At 39.7% G+C, this 27,405-nt stretch overlaps 1 protein-coding gene across 2 annotated transcripts; it reads left to right on the forward strand.

Annotated features, from left to right (window-relative positions):
* Positions 1 to 11,992: 11,992 nt before the first annotated feature.
* On the forward strand, positions 11,993 to 27,067 carry znf532 (zinc finger protein 532). 2 transcript variants are annotated; one of them, XM_084746254.1, is made up of 9 exons: positions 11,993 to 12,084; positions 18,058 to 20,440; positions 21,082 to 21,263; positions 22,771 to 22,947; positions 23,857 to 24,019; positions 24,276 to 24,596; positions 24,842 to 24,954; positions 25,847 to 25,985; positions 26,082 to 27,067. In XM_084746254.1, the coding sequence occupies exons 2-9, from the start codon at positions 18,089 to 18,091 to the stop codon at positions 26,583 to 26,585; spliced, it is 3,951 nt and encodes a 1,316-aa protein (XP_084602380.1). In that variant the 5' UTR covers positions 11,993 to 12,084; positions 18,058 to 18,088; the 3' UTR covers positions 26,586 to 27,067. The 2 variants fall into 2 exon arrangements, with proteins under 2 accessions (XP_084602380.1, XP_084602379.1); XM_084746253.1 differs by lacking the exon at positions 11,993 to 12,084 and adding an exon at positions 13,305 to 13,868.
* Positions 27,068 to 27,405: the final 338 nt, after the last annotated feature.

Genomic DNA, 27,405 nt, shown 5'->3' on the forward strand with positions numbered 1-27,405 from the left:
ATTAATAACACATTAATCATTGCAGCTCTAAATGTTTTATGTTTGGTGTTAGTTTGTCCAGCTGTTTCTTCCTCTGTTGTGTAAAATTTATTGATTGGTTGATTAATGTAAAGACAAAAATGGCTAAATTTGAATGTGATTAAAAAAAAGAAAAAGAAAAGTTCACTTGTGGTGTGCAAAAGATGCTTAGACATACACAATGCAGTTATCACAACGTTAAATTTATTCAGCATTCTCAGTTTATGTAACAACCATGTCAGTCTGAATTCAAACAGCTGCAGGGTATGCAAATTAGAAATTAGAAATTACTGATAAAATAAACTTCCAGTGTATTCTTACAGCAGAAAAAAATACAGTGCTGATATGTGATTACAGGACACATGTTTAGTAGATAATGAAAAGAAGTCCTCTTGCGTTCAGGTGGAGTCTTGGTCTGTCACCAATAGTTGCAACAGCTGTAGCAGCTGCAATGCAGCGATGGAATAGAGAAAAACATGTTAACATAAATATCTTATTTCCAAAACTGATAACAACTGATCTGTACCTTTAAGCCTCAGAGCTCAGTGCTTACTTTATCTTCACCACCTGTCAGCCTTTATACTGGTCAGCCCTGTCACATATTTGTTAACCGCCCTTAGCGTATCTTTTTAGTCAAAAAGTTTCATTTGGCATATCAAATTTACATATCAAATTACCTGATACACTAAGGCTTTGGCAATATTGTTTATCTTGACATTTTCAGCATGCTATCAGCAGCCTTCCTCATTATTATCACTGGTGTTGATATGACATTGAAAGTCAACCGCAGATGGCTAATGCTTGTTGCTTATGTTGATTTGAGTTGGTATGAGGGGTGAGTGTGGGTAGGGTTAGGGTAAGAATACCAGGGTAAGCTAATCACAGGCAGTGTCATAACTTCACCATCCTGGGAAATAAATTACAAGGAGTATCTCCAGCGTCATAAGCCCTATTTACACGGAGATCCCACAATATTGTCATTGCCAACTGGCACAAAGTTGTCCCAGTGTGTCCTTTCACACAGCTTGCTCGCATCACAGAATCAAAAGAGGCAGGATATAACACAACAGCATACCATCAACAAATGATTCTGCCCGTCTCTTTGTTTATAATCACACACAGAGCTGACAACCTCTTGGATTTATAACAGAAAACGTTTTATGTATTTCTGGATAAATAGGACATCGCCCTGTGTGATGATCTGTGGGGAGGATTTCTCTCCTCCTGTCTGTCTGTGTGTTTGTGTCGGCTTATTGCATGCAGCTCTGTGTCAGCACTGAAAAAAGTGTGCACACGTCTGGACATGCAAGTCAACAGTGTCCTGTCCCGCCGTGCTGGCTTACCTCGGCTCTGTTACAGTTCTGTTACCACCTCCCTTGGCAGTTCAGCAGCAGAACGAAACTGACCCCCCCTTTCCTCTTCCATAGCTTATAACCTAACCCTAACCCTAACCCCTAACCCAATGAACTAACTATTAACTAAAATTGAACTAACTATCAATATATCATTTATTTATGATAGTTAGTTTACAACCCAATAAATGTCTTAACTATAAACCGGTATAATTGCTGCTGATGGAGAAAACAAAGTAAGCAATGAGATCTGTGTTGTAACAGTAATGATTTACAAAGTGTCCGCACAGTAATAACCCAATAATAAACCATGTGACATCAAAGGTACAAAGCACAAACTGACCTGATTCAGTTTTACAATTTCCATTTGTAGCTCTTTTCTTATTTCTTGTTCTTCCAGATCATCCATGTTTATGACCAGGGGTGGTGGGACCGCCCGCAGCTTCCGCAGGCTCTCGGTGCTTTTCTTCCCCATCAAATGACCTGACAGAGGTTGGACATAACGGGATGCATTAATTGCCTTGGAAGAAATCTGTTAGAGGTTTATTCTATTTCATCTCATTTTATTTATGTGACTCAAGACCATAATCACATGGTGTGAAGCACAAACAGAACATACAATAAAATTGTGACTTTATGTATTTCTGTCTTGTGTTTTTACTCATGTTGTCATTTTTAATGCCACATTGCAAAGCACTTTGAGTAGCATATTATGTATGAAAGGTGCTATATAAATAAAGTTATTATTATTGCAATAAAAAAGAAAACAATAGCACACTGCATGGCAGCAGCATCACTTAACCATGTGTGGAAAAAAACCCCACCATGATATGTCCTAATATGTAATTAAATAAAATCACAGTGCAAACAGTGGAAAACAATCTCACACAAGGAATTCAGTATATTATGTCTCAAATTAAACTTTATGTAAAACAGTATGTTTGCTTAATTTCATTCAATTTACTGGAATCTAATTACCTTTTTCTTTTTTGTGAACCTGAAAAACTTACATGATCAAATATTCCTGTCCTATAAAACATGCAGCATTTCAAGGAATTTTAACTATGCTTAACATTTTCTGATTCTATGAGATATTATATGTTGTATATTTATATATTTGTCTATCTCTCAATTTTTATAGCCAAATATGGTGCATATTTACCGAATAAATCAAGCAAATGCAGTATTAAATTAAAACAGTTTAAATGCAATAATAATTTCTCTTACCTACTGCCCAGTGGTTGCCTCTTGGGTACATTTTGCCCACAGCTGCTGCAGGACTGTCCGTGCAGTGCAACACATACGGTAATGTAAGCAGGATGATTAAAACCAGCCACACTGGTCTGCAAGTCCATGAAAAGTTTATGCACATTCCGCTCATGTTATCAGCGAAAAATGTCGGATCTAAACTGCGGTACTTTAATCCTTACAGTTGCAGTTAATCAGCTTGATCTAACTTTTAAAAAATCTCCACCATAGTCGCTCTTTATTGCTGAGAACCGATGTTGCAGAGAGGATGAGAGAAGGGCTCCAGCTGCTGCAGACTTGTTCAAGTTTGACTCCCGACGCCTTTGATGGAAATGGTGAAAGTTAAACGCTCCTCCTGATACAGCAGCTGCGCGTCAGCGGGTGTCTTTAAAAGTAGCCCGGGTACCAGGACCAGGATGAGAAAGTGACGGTGACAAATAATCATCTATAGCCTGTAATTATTAGCCCATTGGTCGCTACTGTTTGTCCAGAGATTGCAGGCTGATTGCGGGAGGCGTCAACGTCATTTCAACGATGATGGACGGGACTTTCTGACTAATTGCTTCCGTCTCAACAAACGTGGTGGAAAGGTTTGAAACAATAGTCAGTGGTGGAGGAAGTGTTCAGATCCTTTACTGAAGAAAACTCATTGTACTGTCTTATAATTAGGGGAGACTGGGGATGGTTGCAACATGTCTTTTTTTTCCCAGTTATTTAAAGGCGACTTGAACAAAATTAATCTTGGAGGAGAAATATTTAGCAATTTGCATGTCCAAAAATGAGTGCTGTAGCCCAAACAAAGAGTTGGAGCCATAGACTGTTTATTAAATGGGTAGAATCTCTAACTAATATACAGTCTATGGTTGAAGGAAATTGTTGTCCCCTGCTTCCTCCTCTACAGATGCAAAGAAGATCATGCAGGCTGCAGGAACGCTGCAGAAACTGAAAATTAGCGCAACATTAGAATTTGGCAATTACAAGCAAGGACGAGCCCGTAAGCTTATTACATTTATCAAACAGCAGTTATCGAGTTCTGTTTGTTTGTGCAGATGTTACAGATGCTATTTAGTCTCTATATTTCAGCATGAGACAAGTGGAACAATCTGCAATGAAAAAACTTTTATTCAACCTGTATTTATTGTGCAAACTACAAACCAAGAACCTGCTGACAGAAAGGTCACATGAAACTCAAAAAAAGAACAGAAAGGAAACAGAAATGACACCCATGGACAGCAAAAAATAAAAGAAACTTAACAGACATGGAGGAGCAGATTGGAGCATCACTGAAGTGATTTTGAGAGTTTTCTCTGCCGAGAATGAATCATGCATTAGACCCACCGAGTTCTGTATGTTGTGTGGTCTGTTTTGATATGGCTGCGTAGCTGCAATTGTACCCACCCTATTAGCCATGCCAAGAACATCATGTGCTAGCTAGATACACTGGCCTTGACACTTGGAAGCAAACATAACATGGATTGCAGTTCAAGAACATTTTCATTAATTCCTACGAAAGGTCAGGACAATTTGACAAAAATACAGCTCATGAAAATAATACTTTCATACCTCCAACACAACTATTTTTCAGAAGCTGAATATGTCTTCTCGCCTCCTGGTGGAGAGGGAGTCGAACTGAGACATGTGCAGCGTGAGTATCATCACTCTGGCATGTTTCTGATTGGAGGAATAAGATGAGTAAAAGTACTCATCATGCAGAATGGCCCCTTTCAGAGTCATATTTCAGAGTACTACAATGACATCATTATTAGTCTACTGAACTAGCAGGTCAGGGACATTTTCATGTTCAAGATGGTTGAGCTATTTTTTTACTCACGTACTTCTCTACTTTATGCAGTTTAATCAAAAGCAATACATCAAGTGATCATATATATTCAATGGTAAAGGTCAGTCTAAAAAGAGATTAGAAACTACAGCTGTCAGATAAATCTAGTGGAGTAAAACATTAAATATTTATATTAAATGGAATGGGGTTGCAACTAATAATTATTATTTAATCTGCCAATTATTTTCACAAATGTTTAGTCTATAAAATATCAAAACATTGTGTGAGGTCTTAAAAATGCTTCTTTAATCCAACCAACATTCTTCATCTACTATAATAAATGACAAAGAAAAGCAGCAAATCTTCACATTTAAGAAGCTGGAATCAGCAAATGTTTCTTGCAGCTGACTAATCATTGCTGCTCTAAAATGGAATTACTTAAGTCAAATTCATGTACATAAAACTTGTACTTAAAAGAGTGTGCCAGTGGTTTAGCATTGTACTCCTGTAACATTGGTGGACTTTCAACAGGGACAGTTTAAACCAGACTAGGGCACTCGGTTGAATGCAGATCTCCGTGAGGGAACCCGAAAAGGATACTTGGATGTAATGCATTTGCATTTTGCATTTTGCATGCTGCTCTCCAGAGGTGCTAGTATCTATATTTAGGATTTGGGACTTGCTTGTCTTGACTTGGGACTTGAGTGCAAAGACTTGAAATTTACTTCTGACTTCCAAAACAATGACTTGGTTCCAACAAAGAAGCATAAACTGATTAGTTAATTACAGTCCAAGGACCTTAAATTGTACTTAAATACAGTATTAAATGTTACCTTCTACCACAAACTATAGTCTACATTTAACCAATGTCTGTTTTATTCAAAGTGGCAGAGAAACCTGCAGACGACATGCCAAAAAAAAAAAAATCAAAAATAGAACAGAAAATTCTTACAACAGATTATTCTGAAACCCCCAAATTAACTTTACATCACTACACCTGACAACACCCCTAAAGACACCTCCTTTATTCTGATTTTGTGATTTTAATGGGACATTTTATTTTATTGTGACCAAATAGTTTTTTTTAAATTTCTAAGATTATTTCTTCAGCAATCTACTGTACGTAATTTATGTATAAAGCATTTGTTTTTGCGAGTAGCAGAAAGGGAACTACAGCTTAATCTTGTTATTCAATCCTGTGTTGTATAACGATAAATAAATCTATCTGGTACCTTGTTGTGACATCTGCTGTGCTGCTAAAAATAAAATGTACTCTCACATCCATTCACTTTTCTAAACATCACTTTGTTTTCAGAGCAGAGGAAATGACGCAGAAGTAAAAAAACAAAACAAAACAAAAAACGATGCCATGAATGACAATAATGAATATTTTTGCTGCCGACAACACCTGTCGTCTGTTGTCAGTTACAAGAATTTGACAAAGCAGTACATGTATCTTTAATCAGTACAGTTTATTACAGTGTATTTATCCCTCTGGAAAGGTCAACAGTGCGAATTAAGTAGTCCTCAAACACAGCGAGGCGCCCACGCATGTGCCTGTGATAAAATTCTCATACTTGACTGATCCCTTTCATGACAGTATTGACAGACATATTGCTGGAGGAAGAGAATAGATGAGGACAGATAAGGAGTCGGCGCAGGTACGTAACATTTTGTGCTGAAAAGGTTGAAGGTTTCCTCTGTGTGTTGTCAGGTCACAACGTGACAAACACATCCCAACAGGATATTAGAGAGATCTACGGCTCGTAACATCTCATACCCCCGTCCAGGGATGACCTTAACGAAACGGGATGAGTCACCTGTGGTCAAAGGGCAGCATCAGGTAGGACTCACAGAGTAGTGCCATCTAACATATTTGTTGGGTTATATTTATTCAAGGCAACAAGGTCCTGCTCGTACCAAGAAAATGTCTTGAGAAATCACTAAATTCCAGGAGTATTAAATGCACCACTGAAACAAAATTATGTTCCATTTTAAACTTTACAATGCGACATTGTAACGTGACGATAATGGTGGATATTACTGAAGTGAATTTCCATCTTGCACTGTTTACGGGATAGTTGGGATTTGAAAGTGAGGTTGTATGAGATACTTAGTCAGTGTACATAGTCAGTATCAACACATAAGATAAGCAACAAACTGCGGTGGACAGGACTCACCTAAAAAAAACTACTCCATAAGACAGCATATAAACTTATGCTTGTCAAATCCTGCACAATAAAGGCATGAACTCGGGGTTACCGCATGTTGAGAGGCCAACGGGTTTTCAGTAACTCACCCCCTCATTCAGCCACTCATGTCTGATTACCAGCTCTTGAGACCACTGAAATAATTTCTGGACACACAATTAAACCCAAACGAACTGGTAGGAAAGTTTTAAATAGGTGTGATTGTCTGTGTCATTCAGCATTTTGAATTTATGGTAATTATAGGTTCTGATTGAATATCAGTGAGCTGAGAAAGGACCTATATTCATTTATACATTTCACAAACAGTATAATTAAAAGTAAAACTGTGAAACTATGGTTTACTCTTAACTCTCTGTGCATTAATAATTCGTCTGTGCAGTACACGGGTATACACTGGCATCAGTACTGGATTAATACTGTACATTTCATCCAATACTCTCATTTATAATATGCTCACACTTACAGACCCCATTTTTTCACCATCATTGTTTATTCATATTTTTTATTTTCTATTTTTGTTCCCTTTATATTGTTATATCATGTAGTATAACGCACATATTTCTGATTGTGATCGTTTTATTTGTTGGGAGTAGAAACAGCAGATGGCACTGTCGAGTGAATTTAAGGAGCACTCAGTTAATGTTTTCTTTTTTTAATTTTGGGTCATGTGCTGAAATGAAAGCTGCATAAATAACTGTAGTTTTATTATATAAACCTTTACACACAAATATGTTTATCATTGCATGTTAAACTTCAAAGAGTACTTGAAAACATTAAACTGCTATTAAACTCCTGAAATACTAACATTTATAGATAATCTTTACAACCCATTTGTTTTATTGATATTGATATTTATAGAAAAACAATGACACATAGTAAGATAATAACACATTTAATCTAATGTAACATGTGTCTTCAAGCTAATTTCATATATTTCATGTACAACAAAGTGAACAATCAGTGAGCCCATGCTGGAAATCTCTGCACTCTTGAGCTGTGAAAATAATACCCTTTCTATTTTCTATTCACACTATTCATTCTTTTCAAATGTCATATGACACATTAAGTGTTCTGATGGTGGTGTCATGACTGTAATAATACCGGCTTTATGTAAAGTAAAAGCCATTTCAGGAGGGCCTTTCAGCAGGAAAGTGTCAATTAAAAAAAGAACAGTTTTCCTTTGTGAGGTCTCTGCTGTTCGTCACAGTTTTGACTAAATCACCCAGCAGCTGTCCAATCAAAGACCTCGAAGGCCTGGCTGGGATTTAAAGAAACATACTGCTATACTTTCATATTGTTACACTTGAAAAAAAAAGAGAGGGAGAAAGCATATGAATCACTATTTCTATTGTTCACAAATGGGGTGGTATGATACTGTGCAGCTATTCAGGCAGAAAATGTCTCACTATTCATTTTACCAGAGAAATCAAGTCAGTGCAAACTACATTTGTTTACAGGGCAGATTTAACCCCTTAAAATCCAGCTCGCTTCTTCCACTTCATCCTTAAGATGGGAAAAAGCATCTTATTTCACAATGTCTGACTGTATGACAAATATTTTGTAGAAGCTCATCAAAGCTATACAAGTGAAATGAAAAACCCAAGACTCCATGGTTATATAGATACAAATATTCTATGTGCCTTGTTCATCATTTACACATTTCCATATGAATTCAACCTGATATCTTGGTAACTCTGGAAACTTTAGGGCCTCCATTGCAATTTGAAATAAAGTTTTGTGGGTTTGAACTATAGACTACATAAGTGGACGTATCCTCCGTGATGTCACCCACTGGTTTGTTGACTATGAAAACTTGTGATTGAGACCATATACTCATTAGGAAACTATTTACTGAGGTAATAAATCTGTTTCTCATAGATTTAGTTAGAGATTCCTTCACCCCATGATGGCCATCAGAAAGAATGCAGGGTTAAGGCAGCTGCTTCTTTTATAAAAGTATTTGGTCTGAAAAATGTTTGGCTACACCACATTCAGCATGTGTTTGTTATGACTTACCCACCAGTGAGGCAGCTTGGTTAAAATAGTTCAAATTGGTGGTTTTCAGCCTGGGGGTCTGGAACCCAAAGGACCTCTGGATGAATCTGTGGGGTCACAAGATGATGAACGGAATAAGAAATCAGAAAGTACACTTCTGTTAAGCAAAATTATGTTGTTGTTTTTTTGCTTCTCTCAAATGTTTTCACTTTCTTGCAAAATACTGGATCAGTTTCCCTCTTACCTCTAAAAATCCCACAAATGAAACAGTTCTAAGAAGATAAAATCACTCTTGTGTTGAACTGTCCACACAAAAGCTATAACTTGTGGTCATTTCAGGGTCAAGGTGAAATAGGTTGGTTTAAGAGAAGAATTATTATTTTGTTTTCTATTATTCAGATTTCACTTTACTATTATTTGCTGGGACTGTGGGGTAGGATGGGAAGGATACCCAGAAGCTTTTATAAGGTTGTTTGACACTTCTGTTTCCTTTCATTTCCTAAGAAGAAGCTACTGTAAACGACTACAATTTAATAAATAAATTGTATTTTCTAAATAGTTTAAATGGAGAAAATCGGGAAAACACTCTGCAAGGTCATGTCTTTGTTTTGTAACCTTTGATTATACAGGATATTACAGACATAATATTGGGATTTTGCACTTTTTATATACATAAAAAATACTTAAGATCTGGACAACAATACCACTGCTACAAATCTACATATATAAGATGATCTTTTATAATCTTGGGATATAATCAAATGTAAAAAATGTGCTGTGTGCGACAAAGCAGAACTTTGAATGTCATTTTTCTGCTTCCCTTAAAAATTCTGAGTTGAGCTTTCAAGCAATACAACCAAATGTGCACATCTCATGGAGGAAATTGAGGAAAATGAGACGGTAAGCCGTCAGCAGCTCCTCTCTGCTGCCTGTAGCCGACATGAATGGAGACAGCGTGACGTCATGTGACCGTGCCTCTGTTCGGGGTGGGGAGCACAGCAACCTCAGCCTCCTCCTCTCCTGCACTGAATCTGTCACACTGTAGAGAGGCAGGAGGCACCATGAGGGCCTTTTATGATTTACATGCACAAATCCAACTGCCTCGCAGTGTATGAAATGCATTTGTGTTGTCTGATGAATAAATCTGGCATGGTCCATCATAATGAAGGCTAATTAGCTTATGCTGCAGGTTTCATGGCTGCCTTTGCCAGATGTATCAAGGACTGGTAGCAGGCCAAAGAGAGACAGCCTTATTCAGCTGAAAGCCTCTCTCTGCACTCTCACAGGTAGGTTATGAAATACTTGACTTGATTGTGTTTTGTTTACCAATTTATCTATCAAAGGTAATGTAATTTGATGACACTTTTTTGGTTTTTGATTGTATTGTGATTAATGTGTAATTTCTGTACTTGCACATGGCTAAATGAATTATTGAATCAAGGTAATCATGCTCATGTTTGCATTTGTGTCAAATTCTTGATGTGTACATGACAATGATGCCATTATTGTATGTATTACGTTACATCTTTGTAGACTGAAAAGTAGTAATCTTTTCTTAGATTATTTGTGCTTTATATGTATGCATGTAGGAATTTGTCTTATGTTCCTGATAAAAACAAGCAGCTGTATTGACTAGATCTGCAACAATTAGTCTATTGAAAGAAAATTAGTTACCAACTATTTCGATAATCAATTAAAATAGTCCTTTTTCAAGCAAAAACTATAAAAAATTGCTGGTTTCAGCTTCTTAAAAATGAGGATTTGCTGTTCTTCATCATTTATGATCGCAAATGAAGACGCTGGGTTTTGGACTGTTGGTTGTCATTTTAGTTCATGGGCCATATAGAATGCAATTTTATCTGAAGTAGGCCGGAATATATAATAACCTATAAAGTAGCAATACTTCCAAATTTTCCCCCTTTTTCAGTATAAAGACGTAAAACAATCTGTAAATATTCACGAGATTGACAGCTGAGCTCTGCTTACAATTGATTCAGTCGGCTGTATGGGTGGAAATTCAAAAGCGTGGCTCCAAAGCTCGTCACTACTCTCCAAACTCTGGCTCCAAATGACGTCACCAGTGGAAGATGGCAGCACTCATGGTAATTTTGGCTTCAGTTTTGTACAGTCAGAGGAAGTGAAGACACGTCGTCTACCTTTTATTTAACTAATTGGTTACAATAAGTACATTATGTTTCCTACATCACGTGACGTCACTGAAGCTACTCGTAGGTACTCGTACAACTCGTAAGTCACGTTCAGCATGTAACATTATGTACCTTAAAACTTTAAAAAATTTTAATGATGTTTTGGTTTGAGATGTTAATAGATATCATACGTGTCTGTATGACACACCAAGGGGCTGTGACAAACATTGGTGTTTGACGAGTTGGGAATGAGAACTGGCTGGCTCTAGTGGCATCTAGCGTGTAGGAGAAACTACTGTGGCTGCAAAACTTGCACAATACATGAAAGACCACCTTTAGAGCCAGTGTTTGGTTTGTCTGTTCTGGGCTATTGTAGAAACACAGCAGTACAACATGTCTGACCCCATGAAAGATGATCTGCGCCCTCTGTAGATATAAACAACTCATTCCAAGGTAAAAACACAAGAAATCTTTTAAGGTAATTATACACCAATGAAAACATACTTATGAATACTGGATTCCATTTATGCCACATACTGCCAATAAAGCTCTGTAAATTGTACATAATGGACCTTTAAACAACAGAGAAACACACCTACGACTCACTGACCTTGGCCTACACAGCAGGCAAATGGGCAACTGGGCCTTACCAGACACCTCGGCTATTTATACATTATGTTATTAATATATAATGTTATTGATTGCTAAAGGAAAATGTGCAGGATTAAAGCCAGTTTATCAGCACAATCTCACACCAATATTTTCCACTCGATCATATATGACTCTGCTATGGCACAGGCCTAAGATACGAACACGGTGTGCATATTCTAGCCCTTATTATCTTCCTCTCCTGCTCATTTCCTTTTCTTCCTCTCTGTCTCCCCCACCTCCCTCTGTCTCCGTCTCCCTCCCTCTCTCTCGTCTTTCTCTGCACCAGCTGCTGCTGCTGCTCCAGAGCCAGAGTGAAGAGTCCCCTCACCCCCCTGCACACACAGAGACAAAAGGCCTGATTCGCCTGCTGAACACTGCCCCCTTTCTCCATCCGTCCCTTCATGCACGGCCGTAGAAGTGGTGGTGGTGGTGGTGGTGGTGGCGGGGGCTTGAGGAGAAAACGAGGCCTGGACTGGGACTAAAAAAATCTAGGACTGACCCAGTGAAGGAGAGTGGGAAGAGGGGGAGGGGAGGAGGAGGAGGAGGAGGAGGAGGAGGAGGAGGATGGATGGATGGATGGGGGCTGGAATGGTTGGGGCTGAGTAAAGGCAGGTGCTGAGGCCTCTACAGGAAGACTGATTTTTTCCTGAATATCTCTCAGAGTGGAAAAAAATCTGACAAGGGTATGGCACATTTACCTCTATATGTGCATGAACGTGCATGTTTATGTTGATGTGTGTCTCTGTGGCGGCATATGTGGGTGGGTGGGGGGGCGGGGGCATGTGTTTGATGGGAATCTTGGGAGGGAGGTGCATGGATGGCCTGTGTGATGGGTTTTGTCTTCATATCACAGTGCTGAGTGCAATGGCTGCTGGGGGCTGCATGAAAGTTTGTAGTTTTCACGGAGATACCAGTGTGTTTAGGGGTGAAAGCACTGTGGGATCTGGTTGAGAAGCAGGCCAAGATACCGAAGTAACCCTCTATTACAATCATGGCTACCTAAATTTGCTTCTTCTTTTCAATATGTTTAGCTGAATATCATTTTGTGTCATTTTACCATACATTATTTCAAATCTTACCTCATATTTTATTTTACATTTTGTCAGTTTTCTCATTGTCTTTACTATTTTTATGTGTCAAGGTAACTGTGCTCATCCAAACAACATCTTTTTGTCCATTGTTTGTGTTTTTGTGGCCCAATTTTATGGCAGTGGAAGCACCCCAGGTAGTGAGTGTTGTTATCAAATGTCATTTTGCATTATTTTAACTCACATTTTCAAACTTATCTCATATGTTTTGTTTACATTTTACCATTTTTAGCATTTTCTTCACTGTTTTATGTGTCAAGGCGCCTGTGCTCACCTAAACATCATCTATATTTGCATTGTTTGTGTTTTAGTGGCCTAATTTTATGGTAGTGCAAGCAACCAGAGTGAATCCTGTTATCAAATATCATTTTGCCTTTTTTTTTATTTTAGTTCATGTTCTTGTTAACATTTTATAACTTTCTTATTTTCTTTGTTGTTTTCATGTGTCAATGTAACTGTGCTCACATAAACACCATCTTTTTGTGCATTGTTTGTATTTTTGTGGCCTAATTTTATGGAAATCCAAACACACAGAGTAGTGAATCTCCTCTAATGTTGTCAAAATATTAGATGTTCTTGTTTAACAACATCTAACTGACAAAATCCATGTAGTTTTGGTGAAAAATGTTGCAGTGTTTCCTGAGAGGTGGGCACACTACTTCTGCCTGTGTGTTGCCGAGGCCGTACTGCAGCACAGGGCTTTATGTTGGCTGACCGGAACCAGCTGAAACCGGTTTGAGGCAGGCGGAGGGGCTGACAGGAACAATACCGTCTCTGTGCTCCACTGAGGGATAGAGATAGCCTCCATGACAGCTCAGCCACTGGCTACCATGGCACAGACCCTGCTGCTGGTGCTGCTGCTGCAGCTCGCCGCTGCAGGCTGGAAGCCGGTGTGCTACGCAGCAGCGCGGCTCATAGCGAGGAGGGGGCAGGGAGATTTGGGAAGGGACGAGGGCAGGGGGACGTGGCTGGCTGGCTGGCTGGGAGAATCCGCAGCCCAGAGCCTTACACACACACACACACACACACACACACACACACACACACACACACACACACACACACACACACACACACACACACACAGGAGCATGATCTATCTGTCTGTTTGTATGTCTGTGTGCTGCTAGTGGTGCAGAGAATGACTAAGGAGGATCCTCACCAGGACCACCAGCACTCACCAGATCCCTGGATGTAACCTGACCCTGTATTCTGGGCCTTTTGCCTGGTTGGGAAGAAACAGGACTTGTTTTTTCCAGGCAGGGTGGGGTGGATGGCGTTCTGTGGGTTAGCAGTGTTGTGACTGTGTTTGTTGCAGGATGGAGGGAAGGAAGGAAAGAAGGTTTGGCTAGTGGCTGGAGAGGGACGGAGGCAAGAGGGTGAGGAGTGGCTGATTCACTTGCATGTTTCCACCATTGTTATTTTACATTTACTGAGATTGTAGCAGTCTTTTACCCTGTGCGTGTGTGTGTGTGTAGATTTCAGGTGGTGATGTTGCATGTGTATTAAACTGCTGTTGCTGAGAGGAATTCTGTGTTGTGTATTTTTCATATTTTGTCTGTATTTAACCTTCATTTACTCTCTACGTCCGGCTGCTCTCTCTGACTGTCATGGCTGTGACTAGCTGTTCTTTCCACCAGGCCTTTCTCTCTCACTGCTGCAGCCTCTCACAGCTCAGCAGCCATTTTTCTCCCCCTCACTGCATTTCTCGCCTGCTCTCTCCCTCCATAACATTTCTCCCTCTCTTCTCTGTCATTTTGTTTTAGCTTGTTATATTAAAACCATCCCATCATCTGGATCTAATTAAGAATTATTGCTTTTTGAAACCAAAGATGTGGTTACAAGATATGGCTCGGTGTGTGTGCAGATGTGTTTGGATCAAAGAGCAGGACTGGTTTAACTGCACGTACTGAACAATTAGAGTAGCTCCATGACTGTGCCTTTTGTCCCCAACATGCATAATACATATAAACATGGTGGTGCATTTCAGTCCCATCATGTTTTACTTGCTCACATTAAAAATAATAAAGACTGGTTTGTTACTAGAGAGTTATAATCCACTGAAAGCAAAGGCATTCAAATATTTGATAATAGTGTATGAGACGATCTGCAGTCCCCCCAGGAAGTTCCAATGTTGCAATCATAACTATTCAAATAAATTCAACCAATCCCCACAAATTCAGCACAACCTTACAAATTTGTCCAATTTCCACAAATCTGACCAATCGTAGTTTTCCATGAGCTTGACCAACCACAGGAGTCCTGCGTACAAACGTCATGCATGTATGTCTCAATGAACTATTCAGTATTCTTTTTGTATTTGAATCCTTTTTATTTTATCTTTGGTAGTGAAAAGAACACATTGTTACTGACGTTTATCAATGCCCTGTGCACCTTAATATTTCTGAAGCTCCAAAAAGATTTTGCTTCTTTGTGAAATACCCCTCAGGTGTACTTCTTCATTTACAAATAAAGCTGAGCCCTTTTGGTAAGGTTACTTGCAACACAGAGACCCCAAAATGAGGTTTTACTCTCCCTGGTACAAGCTGCCTTTGATTTTTTTAATGAATAATACAAAAAAAAAAAAAACCTTTATAAAGTTGGCGTGAAATCAGCAATACTAGGCACAACAATTCAAAACACCACCTGCACAATCCTGAAGTGACTGATTTTGCTTATAGAATTCACTAACAAAAGCATATTCTATGAACATTAGTATTTTTTGCTAAATAAAAATGTTTGCATTAAAGCTACCATCTTGACATCTTATTTAGTACCGCCTTATCAAAGGTCTTTTCTTCTGTCATCACGTTCATATACTTTATATAAAGTGCTGCAGGAATGAGCCCTAAAGCTCACAACTGAGTTAGCATATTAGCATTTCCAGTTCTGTCATCTCAAACTCAATGGCTTTTTAAAATTTAGATTTAGATTTTTAGTTAGATGTCTGAAATACGGTCTGTGGTTAAAAGAAGCTTAAGAGATTTTCATGTTGTTGCTCTACAACACAAAATACGTAGTAGTAGTAGAAGTAGTTTGTTTTTGGTCGGTGTTCATTTGTGAAGATTATCTTGTTGAACAAAACGTGTAAGTATCACAAACTTTTGTTTGCCACAGAGCTTATTTTCTGCAATAATGCAAAAATCCACTGGAAAAATCTGATTGGTTTTTTTGAGGAGGAAACCAGAGCTCAACTTCCTAGTTCTACAAAAAATGTCATCCTGCAGCACTGTATTCATTCTTTATGTGAAAGTATTGTTTACATGCTTTATTCACCCCAAAACCATCTAGCAAGGGCCAGTTCACTGATAGCTTCACCCATCTTCTACTAGGGCTGGAACTAATGATTATTTTCATTATCAATTAATCAACCGATTATTAGCACAATTTATTGATAACTCGTTTAGTCTATTAAATGTCAAAAAACTGAAAAAATGCTCATCACATTTTGCAAGACCCCAAAGTGATGTCTTCAAATTTCTTTTGTCCAACCAAAAGTCCAAAACCCTTAAAAGTTATTTTCTTTCAATTGACTATTTGCTGCAGTATTATCTTCTGTATTGTATTAATTACTTGGACCAGATCATTAATGTCCTGATTAACTTTTATATTCAAACAGAGGAACTCTCTGATGCACATATGATGCAGATTCTTGCCTTTTCCAGCAGTTTTTCAAGAAAAGTTCAGTAGATTTCATTAGCACACTGGTATACAATTGTTTTTTTCCCTTTTCAATTTGTTTAATTATAGCAATCCTGAGCACGTAGTGATTGAAGAGGGAAATGTTTTGCTGAGTACCCACATTTAATGTCATCAAAAGGTCACATTTACCCCCCATGTGGATCAGCATGCTCTTCCCTGGTGTTTCTCTCTGAACTGGTTCAATTCAGTTCTCCAACATAAGGACAAAAGAGGCAGTAATGGGAATAATTACACATACTTATATGTACGTCAGCTAGTCACGCAGTTTGATTTGATGACGTAGGAGAAGAAAGTCTACTAATGCATAAACTGAACATCAAGTACCAGAAAGCAGTAAGTCAGTCGTCACATGGTATGTCATACACTGCACAGTGGTCACCACGTGGCGACAAAAGAAACTGCAAAACAAATACTTGACTGAACAAGGTTTATGTGGTTAGACCCAGATCCACCACGAATCATACTGTAATTCCAAGCTTCCTCCCAAATATCTAAAGATGAAAAATGTGCAAATAGCCCTAAAAAATGATGAAGTAGTTGATCTTTCATTGTCCTTCATTTAAAAAGGTTTTCCAGTATTGTTGAAAGTAACACAGAAACAGGGCTGAAAATTAACTTAATCAAAACTATGATGAATGCTGACCAAAGCTTGAAATCTGTCAAATATATAATTGTGATACAGTAAAATACCAGCTGGGACCTTCCTTACCCACTAACAATAAACATGAGCGCACCTTCATTTCCATTTTCTGTAATGTGTGATCTTTATAATATTTAAATACTTTATATGATCAAATGATGTGTTACTTTTGTGAGATTTTTCAAATCAAGAAACATCATACAATGAATGCTCTTGGACTATTATTTTATGGCTGACTGGAATGTACATCAACACTCCTTTATCATATCGTCCCAGAAATCAATGTTTCCTTTAATGACTAAGACAGGATTATTTATACTCTTATCATCTACCACGTATGATTTTCTCCAGGAATACTGATCTTTGCATTCATTCAAAATATTCATTAACACAATCATGTTACTCAATTTTTATCAGGCATACTTCTTCATCATTAATTCAATATGAATAAAACTCCCAAGTTTGGATAGAATTACTTGGAATCACTGTGCAAAATATCCCAAATTTATTACTTTTGAACCTAAGGTCTGCTCTCAGTATGAATTGCCTGATTATTTCCTATCACCAAGAGAAAAAGCCCCATTTGAGACTAATGATTGACTTGGAATTCATGCCTACCAGAATATAGAGCAATCCATTATGGGAGCTATGATCTATGAATATTACTAGCTTTTATGTTGCGCAATCCTAAAACGAAAGTATTAGCTTCATAAACATCTCAGAAGCCAAAAAAGTTCACACACCCCCACCCCATAATTATTATCAGTCATTAACAATAATTCAGTTAGCAACTCATACAGGATTCAAGGTGAATTTTAGTGAAATATCACATCACATCCACCCATGAATCAATCTTCAGCTTTTAGTGTCAAAGTGCTAAGATTTATTAGTTAGCCAGGTAGCAACAGCATGGTATGTCGGATTGTGACGCGCACACTTTTCAATGTTTAAATCAAATTCATCCCAGTGTGATGACCTACCTGCCTATCCTTTTTAAATGGAAATACATCATAATACAGAATTTATATAGGCTACGCTCGAAAGGATGTCAAATACAGCACCACCACATTTTTTGGGAAAATCCTGCATAATTTGCCTTTAACTAATACACAGACAGTATGAAGAGTTGCATGTTGAAGAACTCATCGCATTATTATATATTTTTTTAAAAATCTGTAGTGAATGTGGCTTGTTACTTATTCTTCCACTTCATCTGTGTTCCCCAGGTGATCTCCTCATCAGAACAGGAGCAGGACCATGGGAGATATGAAGACGCCAGACTTCGATGACCTTCTGGCGGCCTTCGACATCCCCGACATGGTGGATCCTAAAGCTGCTATTGAATCTGGCCACCACGATGACCAAGACGGACAGCTCAAGCAACCCAGCGGTGCGGTAACTACCAATGAAGATGAGGCCCACAACCCCTCGACAGGACATGATGTTGGCGTTAGTGTCATTGTCAAGAATATCCGAAACACGGACACTAGTGAGCATGGCGGAACCATATCAGAGAAGGATGGGCATTTCCAGTGCCATCCTAAACCTCATTCTGTTGGCACTGGCAATGGACTTCATAATGGCCTTGTGCCTGCAATACCAATACCACCAGGTACTCATTACACCAAGAATGGGTGGAAAGTTTCCAGGGAGGAAGGGCAGACAGTTAACAACCAATCATCTACCTTCAATCAGTTCAGCCCCATCTCCAGTGCTGAAGAGTTTGACGATGATGAAAAAATTGAGGTAGATGACCCTGTGGACAAGCAGGGAGGTCAGTCATTCTTTAGGTCCACTGCTAAGAGAGGGGACCAGAATCTCAAATCTCCTGTATCAGCTGATAATGTGTCTAAGCCCAGAGCAAATGGAGACCAAAAACATGATCAAAACAAGAAAAACAATGGCACTCTGGGTGGTTCAAAGTCTAATGACCTTCCTCAATCAACTTTACCTGAAGATGAACTCAAGGACACAGATCTCAAGTCTGAAGGTCAGGACTGCAAGGAGTCTGGAGAGCCATCAGGGCTTGTTAATATGACCAGTATGTCTCAAGTCAAAGCCAAGTCCTCTACAAAACTTTCATCTTGTATAGCAGCCATAGCAGCCCTCAGTGCCAAAAAGGCTGGTGCTACAGATTTGAGTGTTTCAGATTCTCCCACAGCACAGACGGAATCCATCCATGCCAATGAAAACCCCAGAGCTCCAGAAAAGACACATGAGCAGGAGTCAGCTTTAGAGTTTGCAAAGAGGTTGCTGACAAGACCACCAGACAGCCCCTCCAGTGTCACCAGTGAGGGTAGCAGCAAAGGTTCCCCTGCCTCGAGCTCAGATACCACACCGGTCATCCCAAAAGTCAGGATCAAAACAATAAAGACCTCATCTGGCCAAATCAGGCGTACAGTCACACGAGTTCTGCCAGAGTTTGATCCTGATGGGCTAAGAAAAGGAGAGAATAGCCCATCAATCATGGCAACCACGAGTGCAATTTTCTCATCTTCCACAAGCCACTCTCTGCCAACCACAGTAGTAGCCACCACTGGAGGTCCTTCGATTGAAATAACCAAGCAAATGACTATTAAACCTGTGGCTACAGCTTTCCTCCCTGTCTCAGCAGTCAAGACAGCTGGTTCCCAAGTCATCAACCTGAAACTAGCTAACAACACTACAGTCAAAGCAACAGTCATCCCTGCTGCATCAGTGCAAAGTGCCAGCAGTGCCATCTTGAAAGCTGCTAATGCCATCCAACAACAGACTGTCATGGTACCTGCCTCTAGTCTGGCTAATGCCAAACTTGTGCCAAAGACAGTCCATCTTAGTAACCTCAATCTTCTGCCTCAGACTGTATCCTCAGCTGTCTGTGATCTCCAGCAGGCCCTGTCCTCCTCCAAACAGCCACAGCATCAACAATCACAAGTCAAACAGAAGACAATACTTGCTGGCCGGGCCTCAAAGAAAGTCTCTAGGGTTCAAGTGTTCACCAGCTCTCAAAGCTCTGTAGTGGACGCCTTCAATAAAGTCCTCAGTAGCATAAATCCTGTCCCTGTGTATGTCCCAAACCTCTCTCCACCAACCTCAGCTTGTATCTCTCTACCCTCACGTGGCTACAAGTGCCTGGAGTGTGGAGATTCATTTGCTCTTGAGAAGAGCCTGACACAGCACTACGAACGTCGCAGTGTGCGGATTGAGGTCACCTGCAACCACTGTGCCAAAAGTCTAGTGTTCTACAACAAATGCAGCCTCTTGTCTCATGCCAGGGGTCACAAAGACAAAGGAGTCGTCATGCAGTGCTCACATCTAATCCTAAAACCCATCCCTGCAGATCAGATGATAACCACATCGCCCTCGTCAGGCCCACCCAACATCACTGGCACCACCACCCAAGCACAAACACCCACAAGTCAAATCACAGGAAAAGTTGCTGGTGGTGGGTCCCAAACGGCAGTGATTTCAGCTCCATGCAGTGCTCCTCTTGTGGCAGCCATGCCCTTGGAGGATGATGCATCAAAGCTCTGCAGGCACAGCCTAAAGTGCTTGGAGTGTAACGAAATGTTCAAGGATGACAGCTCGCTAGCTATGCACTATCAACAGGCAACAGAGTCCAATGGGCAGGTGTGTGTATGCTATTTGTGCAAAACTACATAATATGGTCCAACCTGATCTAAAATCTCCAAATGTGAAATAGTTGTTAAATTTATTCATGAACACAGTATAGTGTGCTATAGAGCTGCAGAGAGTGGAGGAGCTTTTTCAGCCGCCTCTGATTCCAGAAGGAAAAGTCCCATGAATTTTTCCCATTTACACTGTATCGTGACTCACAGTTGGAGCGCATCTATTGCTTGCATTGACATGAAGCAAATGTTGAATCATCAGTATAAAAGATTAACAATTGCATTAGTAAATACTTGTTTTTTCTGATAAAAAGTTGTGTGACTTTGAAGTATGTGTTTACTCAATCTCTCAAGGTGCATTACAGCAAGAAACATCCAGTCAACAAGGTTAAATTTTGTTACATATGCAACTCACGGCTGGTGGAATTTTGCCAAAAATTATGGTGTCTAAAAAGTGATTTTACATTCTGCAGCTTACATCAATTAACTTTTAAACTTCAGGTAAAATTTGGATAAATTCAGTAACTATGGTCCCATGTTTCATTCTCTATGGCAACAATGGCAGAGAGAGTGTGCAATTGTTCCAGTGTCAAAACAAAATGCAATTGATTATTTTCTTTATCTCCTGCCTTCTGTCTATAGAAAACGTGCACCATCTGCCAAATGCTTCTTCCAAACCAGTGCAGCTTTCTGTCGCATCAGCGAATCCACCAGCACAAGTCTCCATACATCTGCCCTGAGTGTGGTGCCAGCTGCCGCTCTGTCCACTTCCAGTCACACGTCACCAAGAACTGCCTACATTACACCCGCAGAGTCGGCTACCGGTCAGTCTACCTTTACCAAAATCATTAACATGATTTTTTTTCTTTGATATGTGATATACAGTGTAGTTCCCAAAGTTTGAGAGCAAGTTAATTCAACTTTAATTTTCAAACTATTTCTTCTGTTAACACCCTGATTTTTTTGGATACTTGATAGAACACAAAATCATGGTATTAACCATTTGAACAGTAAGTGGCTATGTTCAGACTTAAATGTCTCTTTGTCTTGGTCTTTCAAAATGTCATTTCTGATTACAGTTATTATTACATTATGTTTGCCCCAGATTGACAATCCCATATTACTGAAAGCTATTTTGAAACTTGAGGGGAAAAAGTTGGACAAATAGACGGTCACAATTTGTATGTGGAGTCACCCAATGTACAAGCCATTAAAACTGAAAATTAGGTATCTGACCAATTATAGTTCAATTAATCAATCAGTTATGAGACTGGTCTATCAAAATGCTACAAAATGAAGATCTTGTCTCATAGTTAAATGAGAAATCACTCATGCATCTTTACATACAAAAATCTGTATGTTCTTAAAGTTCCAATGAAATATCTAGCGAGTCTCCCGTAAACTGGTGTTTAAAGAAGCCAGGAGGGCTGCGTCTGCATTAAGGCACTATGCAGCTACAGAGGTCCATGGATGAAATGCAAGGAGCAAGAGAGGTCATACTAGCTGACTGTTCCTGGACTGAGAACTTCCAGTGAACACGGCCAGACCGGGACCAAAAGAGCGTGACAGACCAACAAAGGTCAGTTTGACGACAGAGATAGGCTACTGTACTGAGATGGTTTTCTTGCTGGGTTGGCTAGGTCACAGCTAACTGAGCTAACAGCAGTTAGCGGTTAGTTGACTTACTTATGGAAAAGCAATCTTTCCATCAGGAAACTCCATAAACAACCTCAGTACTGTATTCCTTGCCCGTCTCTGAGGCTGTGTACGTCCCATAGACCGGTCATGTTCACTGGAAGGTTGCTGAGCCCAGTTCTGCTGTGTTTTAAAGGCAGCTGACGTCTAACAGTTATGGTTATCTACTTTAGCAACAAGTAGGGTGTACCTATCCAGCCATCAGGAAACTTGTGAACAGATGTATTCTCCTCCCATGCTCCGCTGCATTGTAGGAGAGAAAACATTTAATTGAGAACAAATTTAGTAAAGCCCCTGAGTGCAGGATGAGTCATTAACAGTTTTTAATCATATCCCAGAAAAAGACAACTCTGAAAAACCATTAAAAATACCAGAGAATATCTACAAAACAACTTTTTTGTCATTGTCTGGCCAGATCCTGGTATTTAATGGAAAGACACAAGAGTGGTATCAATCGTGTAATTTAACTCTCAAAAAGAAAGTGAATATGTATGTGTCCCAGGAAAAGTCTCTAAGGTTTGATCCTATGAGTCCTGTGCTGACCAACATGCTAGACTCACCAATTAAGAAAATTAAAAAAGGCAAAAATACTACTTAGATCTAACTTTTGCAAACTCCTATTTGTCCTCCCTCCAGCTGTGTCCACTGTAGTGTGATCTTCGCTGATGTTGCAACTGTAAAATCCCACATCCAGAGTACTCACTGTGAGGTCTTCTATAAATGTCCTCTCTGCCCCATGGCCTTCAAGTCTGCACCTGGAACGTACTCTCATGTGAACTCACAGCACCCAGGAATGAAGGCAGGAGAACCCAAGTAAGTATTCCTATACTGTATTTACTGTCAAATACATTGTGGATGCTTGTCAGTTGTGCATTCGGTTGAAGACAGAAGGAGTATATTCCAGTTGTTTTAGCAGGTGCATAAAATTTACTTCAGTGTGAAATAAAATCTAATATAAAAATATTTGAATAAAAATAGAATGCAATACATTCATAATGTACATATTTTTCCTCAAAGAATTGTCAGTTGCACACATACACACCTGCAGTCTTTCACACAGGCACACGCCAGTATAACCTATAATACCCATGTCCAATTCATTTTGCTAAGGAAAATCATCTTCGCTGCTTCTTCAGCAGCAGGATTTGTGCTTTTAGACATGGCGGCTTATCCTGGGTTTGTTTTTTTTCCACATAGTAACCTTTCACTGACTTGCATACGGCCCGTCATCAGCACTACTCATGATACAGGTGCTAAGGAGCAGGTGTTCTTGTACCATTGGGTGGGTTTGGCCCTGTTGTGCCTATGCTTAGAGCTATAGAAGAGTATAATCTATATCTACAGTATATATATTTCACTATGATTAGGTTTGTTTAGAGATACAGACATGAGGAGAAAAAATCCAGATGTATCTGCACCTCAGTGTTAAATAGCACCATGTGAAACATAAAATAACATTTGCACCTTGGATTATCTGAACTTAAACATCGATTTTGACGTCATGGGAATTTTAAGTGGTTTTATCACATATGTATTGCCCTGTACATCACCTATACACCAGTATGAGACCCAACAATGACAACAAAGTCATTTTGTAATATGCGTTTCATTGGAACTTTGAGTTTTCATTTCCTTTCTCTGTAAATAAATTGAGTCTTGTAAATTTTGCAGTGAACTCTGAGTGCTTTTGTAAGTACAAGCTTTTATTTTTCTGTCTTTCAGGGTGATCTATAAGTGCTCCATGTGTGATACGGTGTTTACTTTGCAGTCCCTGCTCTACACGCACTTCGACCAGCACGTCATCAATCATAAAGTTTCGGTGTTCAAATGCCCCGACTGCTCCATGCACTATGCACAGAAACAGCTCATGTTGGATCACATCAAGGTGGGCACAAAAACAGCTATTTCCAGCATGCTTGACAATAATAATCACTTTTTAACTTCTGATCGACTTTTTGCATTAACTGAATTCAAACCTCATGCTCAGTGAATAGGCACAGCATGTGTGACCAAGTACTGCTAGCTTTACTTCAATCAAGGCAATGAGTCATACTAATAAGTTTAGTTTAGAAATGTTCTACATAGCAGTGCTTTATAGCGTATTAGTTCTAATTCATTCTGTACGTGTGGATTCTTTTCAGTCCATCCATGGAACCCTGAAGACCATCGAGGGTCCACCAAACTTGGGCATCAACCTTCCTCTCAGCACCAAGCCCACAAACTCTAACAGTACCAACAGCAACAGCCCGAGTAATAATAACAATAACAAAGATGGAGGAAATGTCAATGGTCAAGACAAGGGAGAAAAGAAGCCCTCACCTTCGCCGCTAAAGAAAACAAACAGTAACTGCTCCGCGGACCTCAAGAACCCTCCCAGCTCAGGATACACATGTGGAGACTGCAATAATCTCTTCAGTTCCAGGGAGGTCTTTGTGGCTCACATGAGGCGCGAACATGGCAAGGTGAATGTTCGAAACCAATTATCACAAGGAAGCTACTGATTTGTCAAATGGTCATTTTTTTGTCATTAAAGTGTTACTGTCTGACAACAACGATCAACCATCTTTCTCCAGATTTGCTTACTGCAACTTTAAGTATGGTACTTCAGTAAATGTTCATATTTACATCTCATCACAAGTCCAAGAGCAGGAACATGACTAATAATTGTTTATATTTTGACATGACATGGACTCTCCTTGTATTGCAGATACTGAAGAAACACCCATGTCGACAGTGTGACAAGTCCTTCAGCTCCTCTCACAGTCTTTGTCGACACAACCGTCTCAAACACAAAGGTCTGCGGAAGGTCTACACCTGCCCGTGAGTACACACACCTACTATGTTTTTGACAGCAACTTGTCCAAAACCCGAAAAAACACATTGCTGGTCTTCTGACCTGAGGTTACTATCGCCAGGATGACATCGCTGTATCAAAAATAAAACTACTTTCTGATCTTACAAGACTATGGTTGATGGTAAGTTATGGTTTTGGTCAGACTACTTCACAAAAGTTAAGTCAAAAGTCAGGAACTTCTCAGTTCATTTTTGATTTATATTGGCCGTTATCAACATGCACAGACGTGACTGGAAAGACCGACAACCAATCAGAGCAACAAAATGTGTGCCATGTTCATCACAGGAGATGATCCTCTGTTAATCATCATATAGACCCCACCCCATATTAAATAAGCGGCTCTAACCGGGCAATTCAAGTCCAAGGCTGGTGGAATACTGTCTGAGTAGATTCCTCTGGTTCCAGGCCAGAAAGATTTGGAAAGATTTGGATTAAAATAACTACTTGGTCGAGGTTAAGACACCTCTGGTTGCAATAAGACTGTGATGTGTCAAATTTCAGGAGGCAGGTGTTTGGCCCGTGTGCTAAATTACAAATCCTAATATTGCGAAGGCATGACTCACCCTACTCTGTCTCTGATTGGCTAGTACTTGTTGCTGTTTTTGGTTGGGTTGGCAAGGTTTAGGCATCACTAATGACAGGTTAGGTTAAGAATATCATCAGAGGCAGACTAGGGCTCCAATTATGTCATTGTGGAGGTTTTGTGAGTATATTGGGAGAACAATTCTTCACCTTTCTTATATACAGAGCCATCCAAAGTGAAAATCCTTAAACTCTTTAATAGTAATAATAAACATGCAAGCAGGTTGTATGAAAATACAAATAACATCAACTTAATATTTTATTATACCTTGACAGGCACTGTCCAGCTCTCAGTCAGCCGTTCACTAAAAGGGTGCTGCTGGATCAGCACATTCAGCTGATGCATGGAGACAAAGACCCAGAGGGCAAGACTGTCAACTCTGACAACATAGAGGCCTCACCTGACAAGAAAACGGTATTGTGGCACACATTTGCCAGGATACATTTATCAGACAGGAGTGGCCGTGGTTCTACTGTCATTTCTAACTGATTGTTTTAATCTCCTCTGCAGTCATTCAGTCCCAAAAGGAAGCCAGAAGATGATGAGGGGCCTCCGGGCTTGAGCTCCAGGGGCTCCGACTCACAGCCGCTGAAGAGGCTCAAGGTGAACATCCTTAAAGTTCACAAGTGTGCCGTCTGCGGCTTCACCACTGAGGACATCGCTGCTTTCCACGAGCACATTCCCCAGCACAAGTCTGACGGCTCGTCCTACCAGTGTCAGGAGTGCGGCCTGTGCTACACCTCTCACCGCTCGCTGGCCCGACACCTCTTCATCGTCCATCGGCTGAAAGAGCCGCAGGGTCTCGCCCGATACAACGGACGGGGCAAGGACGACGACGAGAGTCAAAGAGAGAACCAGCTGGATGTTACAGACGAGAACAACGACGGGACACCAAATACCAAATGCAAAGTGTGTGGGAAGACGTTTGAAACAGAGGGAAACCTGAATACTCACATGAGGACACACGGCATGGCGTTCATAAAGTCAAAGAGACTGAGCGCAGCTGAGAAGTGAGTGGGACACACTTTTAAACCATTCCACATAAGCATATACAGTTTGTTAAATTACTGCAGACAACCTACAGTATCTCAATTGGCTGCTGCAGATACATAATGTACATGTAAGGTACTACAATATGTATACAGTATACACACAGAATTATGTAATATAATGTCAAAGTCACTTGATGTGTCTTTAAGTAAAAGGAACAAGATAGTTTTTGTACACACATAGATGTTTCTATAGGCCTTGAATAGATCTTTTTTATAGAAGAGCTTTTTTATTTTAAACAGTTTCCATTGTTGTCTTCTCACTAGAACTACATAATGTATGAATATATTGTTGTAATGGGATTAATCCTCATACAGTCAGCAGTGTTCTGAATGTTCAATGCTGCTAATGTCCACCAAATGTCTGAAAGACAAAACATACATATATAAAGCTTTTGGGAGCTTTACAGTACGTTACCCGTAACTAAGGTCTTCAATTTCAGCTTAAAAGTTCTTGTAAAAGTCTTTTACAATAAACCTTGGCCCTGGTCTCAGCCAATACATCCTGAAACTACTGATCCTAAAATAAAATCTCTGCATTTAATGGATATTTCAGATTATTTGCAGTGGGATTGTGCGTATTAGGTACTTATCCATAGTCAGTGTATTACCCGCTGTAGATATTTGTCGACACCCTCAGTTTGGAGAAGAAGAATACATTTTGTTGCTGACTCTGTCCACTGCAGCACATTGCTTAGCTTCTTACACTGGTACTCCTGCTGCTTAATTGCCATCGACTGTAGGAAATACACGGACTATGGACAAGTACCTCATGCAGCTCTGCT

The sequence above is a fragment of the Lutjanus erythropterus genome, chromosome 20 (assembly GCF_056507025.1).
Source record: "Lutjanus erythropterus isolate fLutEry1 chromosome 20, fLutEry1.hap2, whole genome shotgun sequence".
Lineage (NCBI taxonomy): Eukaryota > Metazoa > Chordata > Actinopteri > Lutjaniformes > Lutjanidae > Lutjanus > Lutjanus erythropterus.

Bases quoted from the DNA above. Each gene is read 5' to 3' on its own strand.
- znf532 (XM_084746254.1), top strand. From the start codon at position 18,089: ATGGGAGATATGAAGACGCCAGACTTCGATGACCTTCTGGCGGCCTTC. The intron at 24,020-24,275 runs GTGGGCACAAAA...GATTCTTTTCAG, and splicing joins TCATGTTGGATCACATCAAG to TCCATCCATGGAACCCTGAA. The intron at 24,597-24,841 runs GTGAATGTTCGA...CTTGTATTGCAG, and splicing joins TGAGGCGCGAACATGGCAAG to ATACTGAAGAAACACCCATG.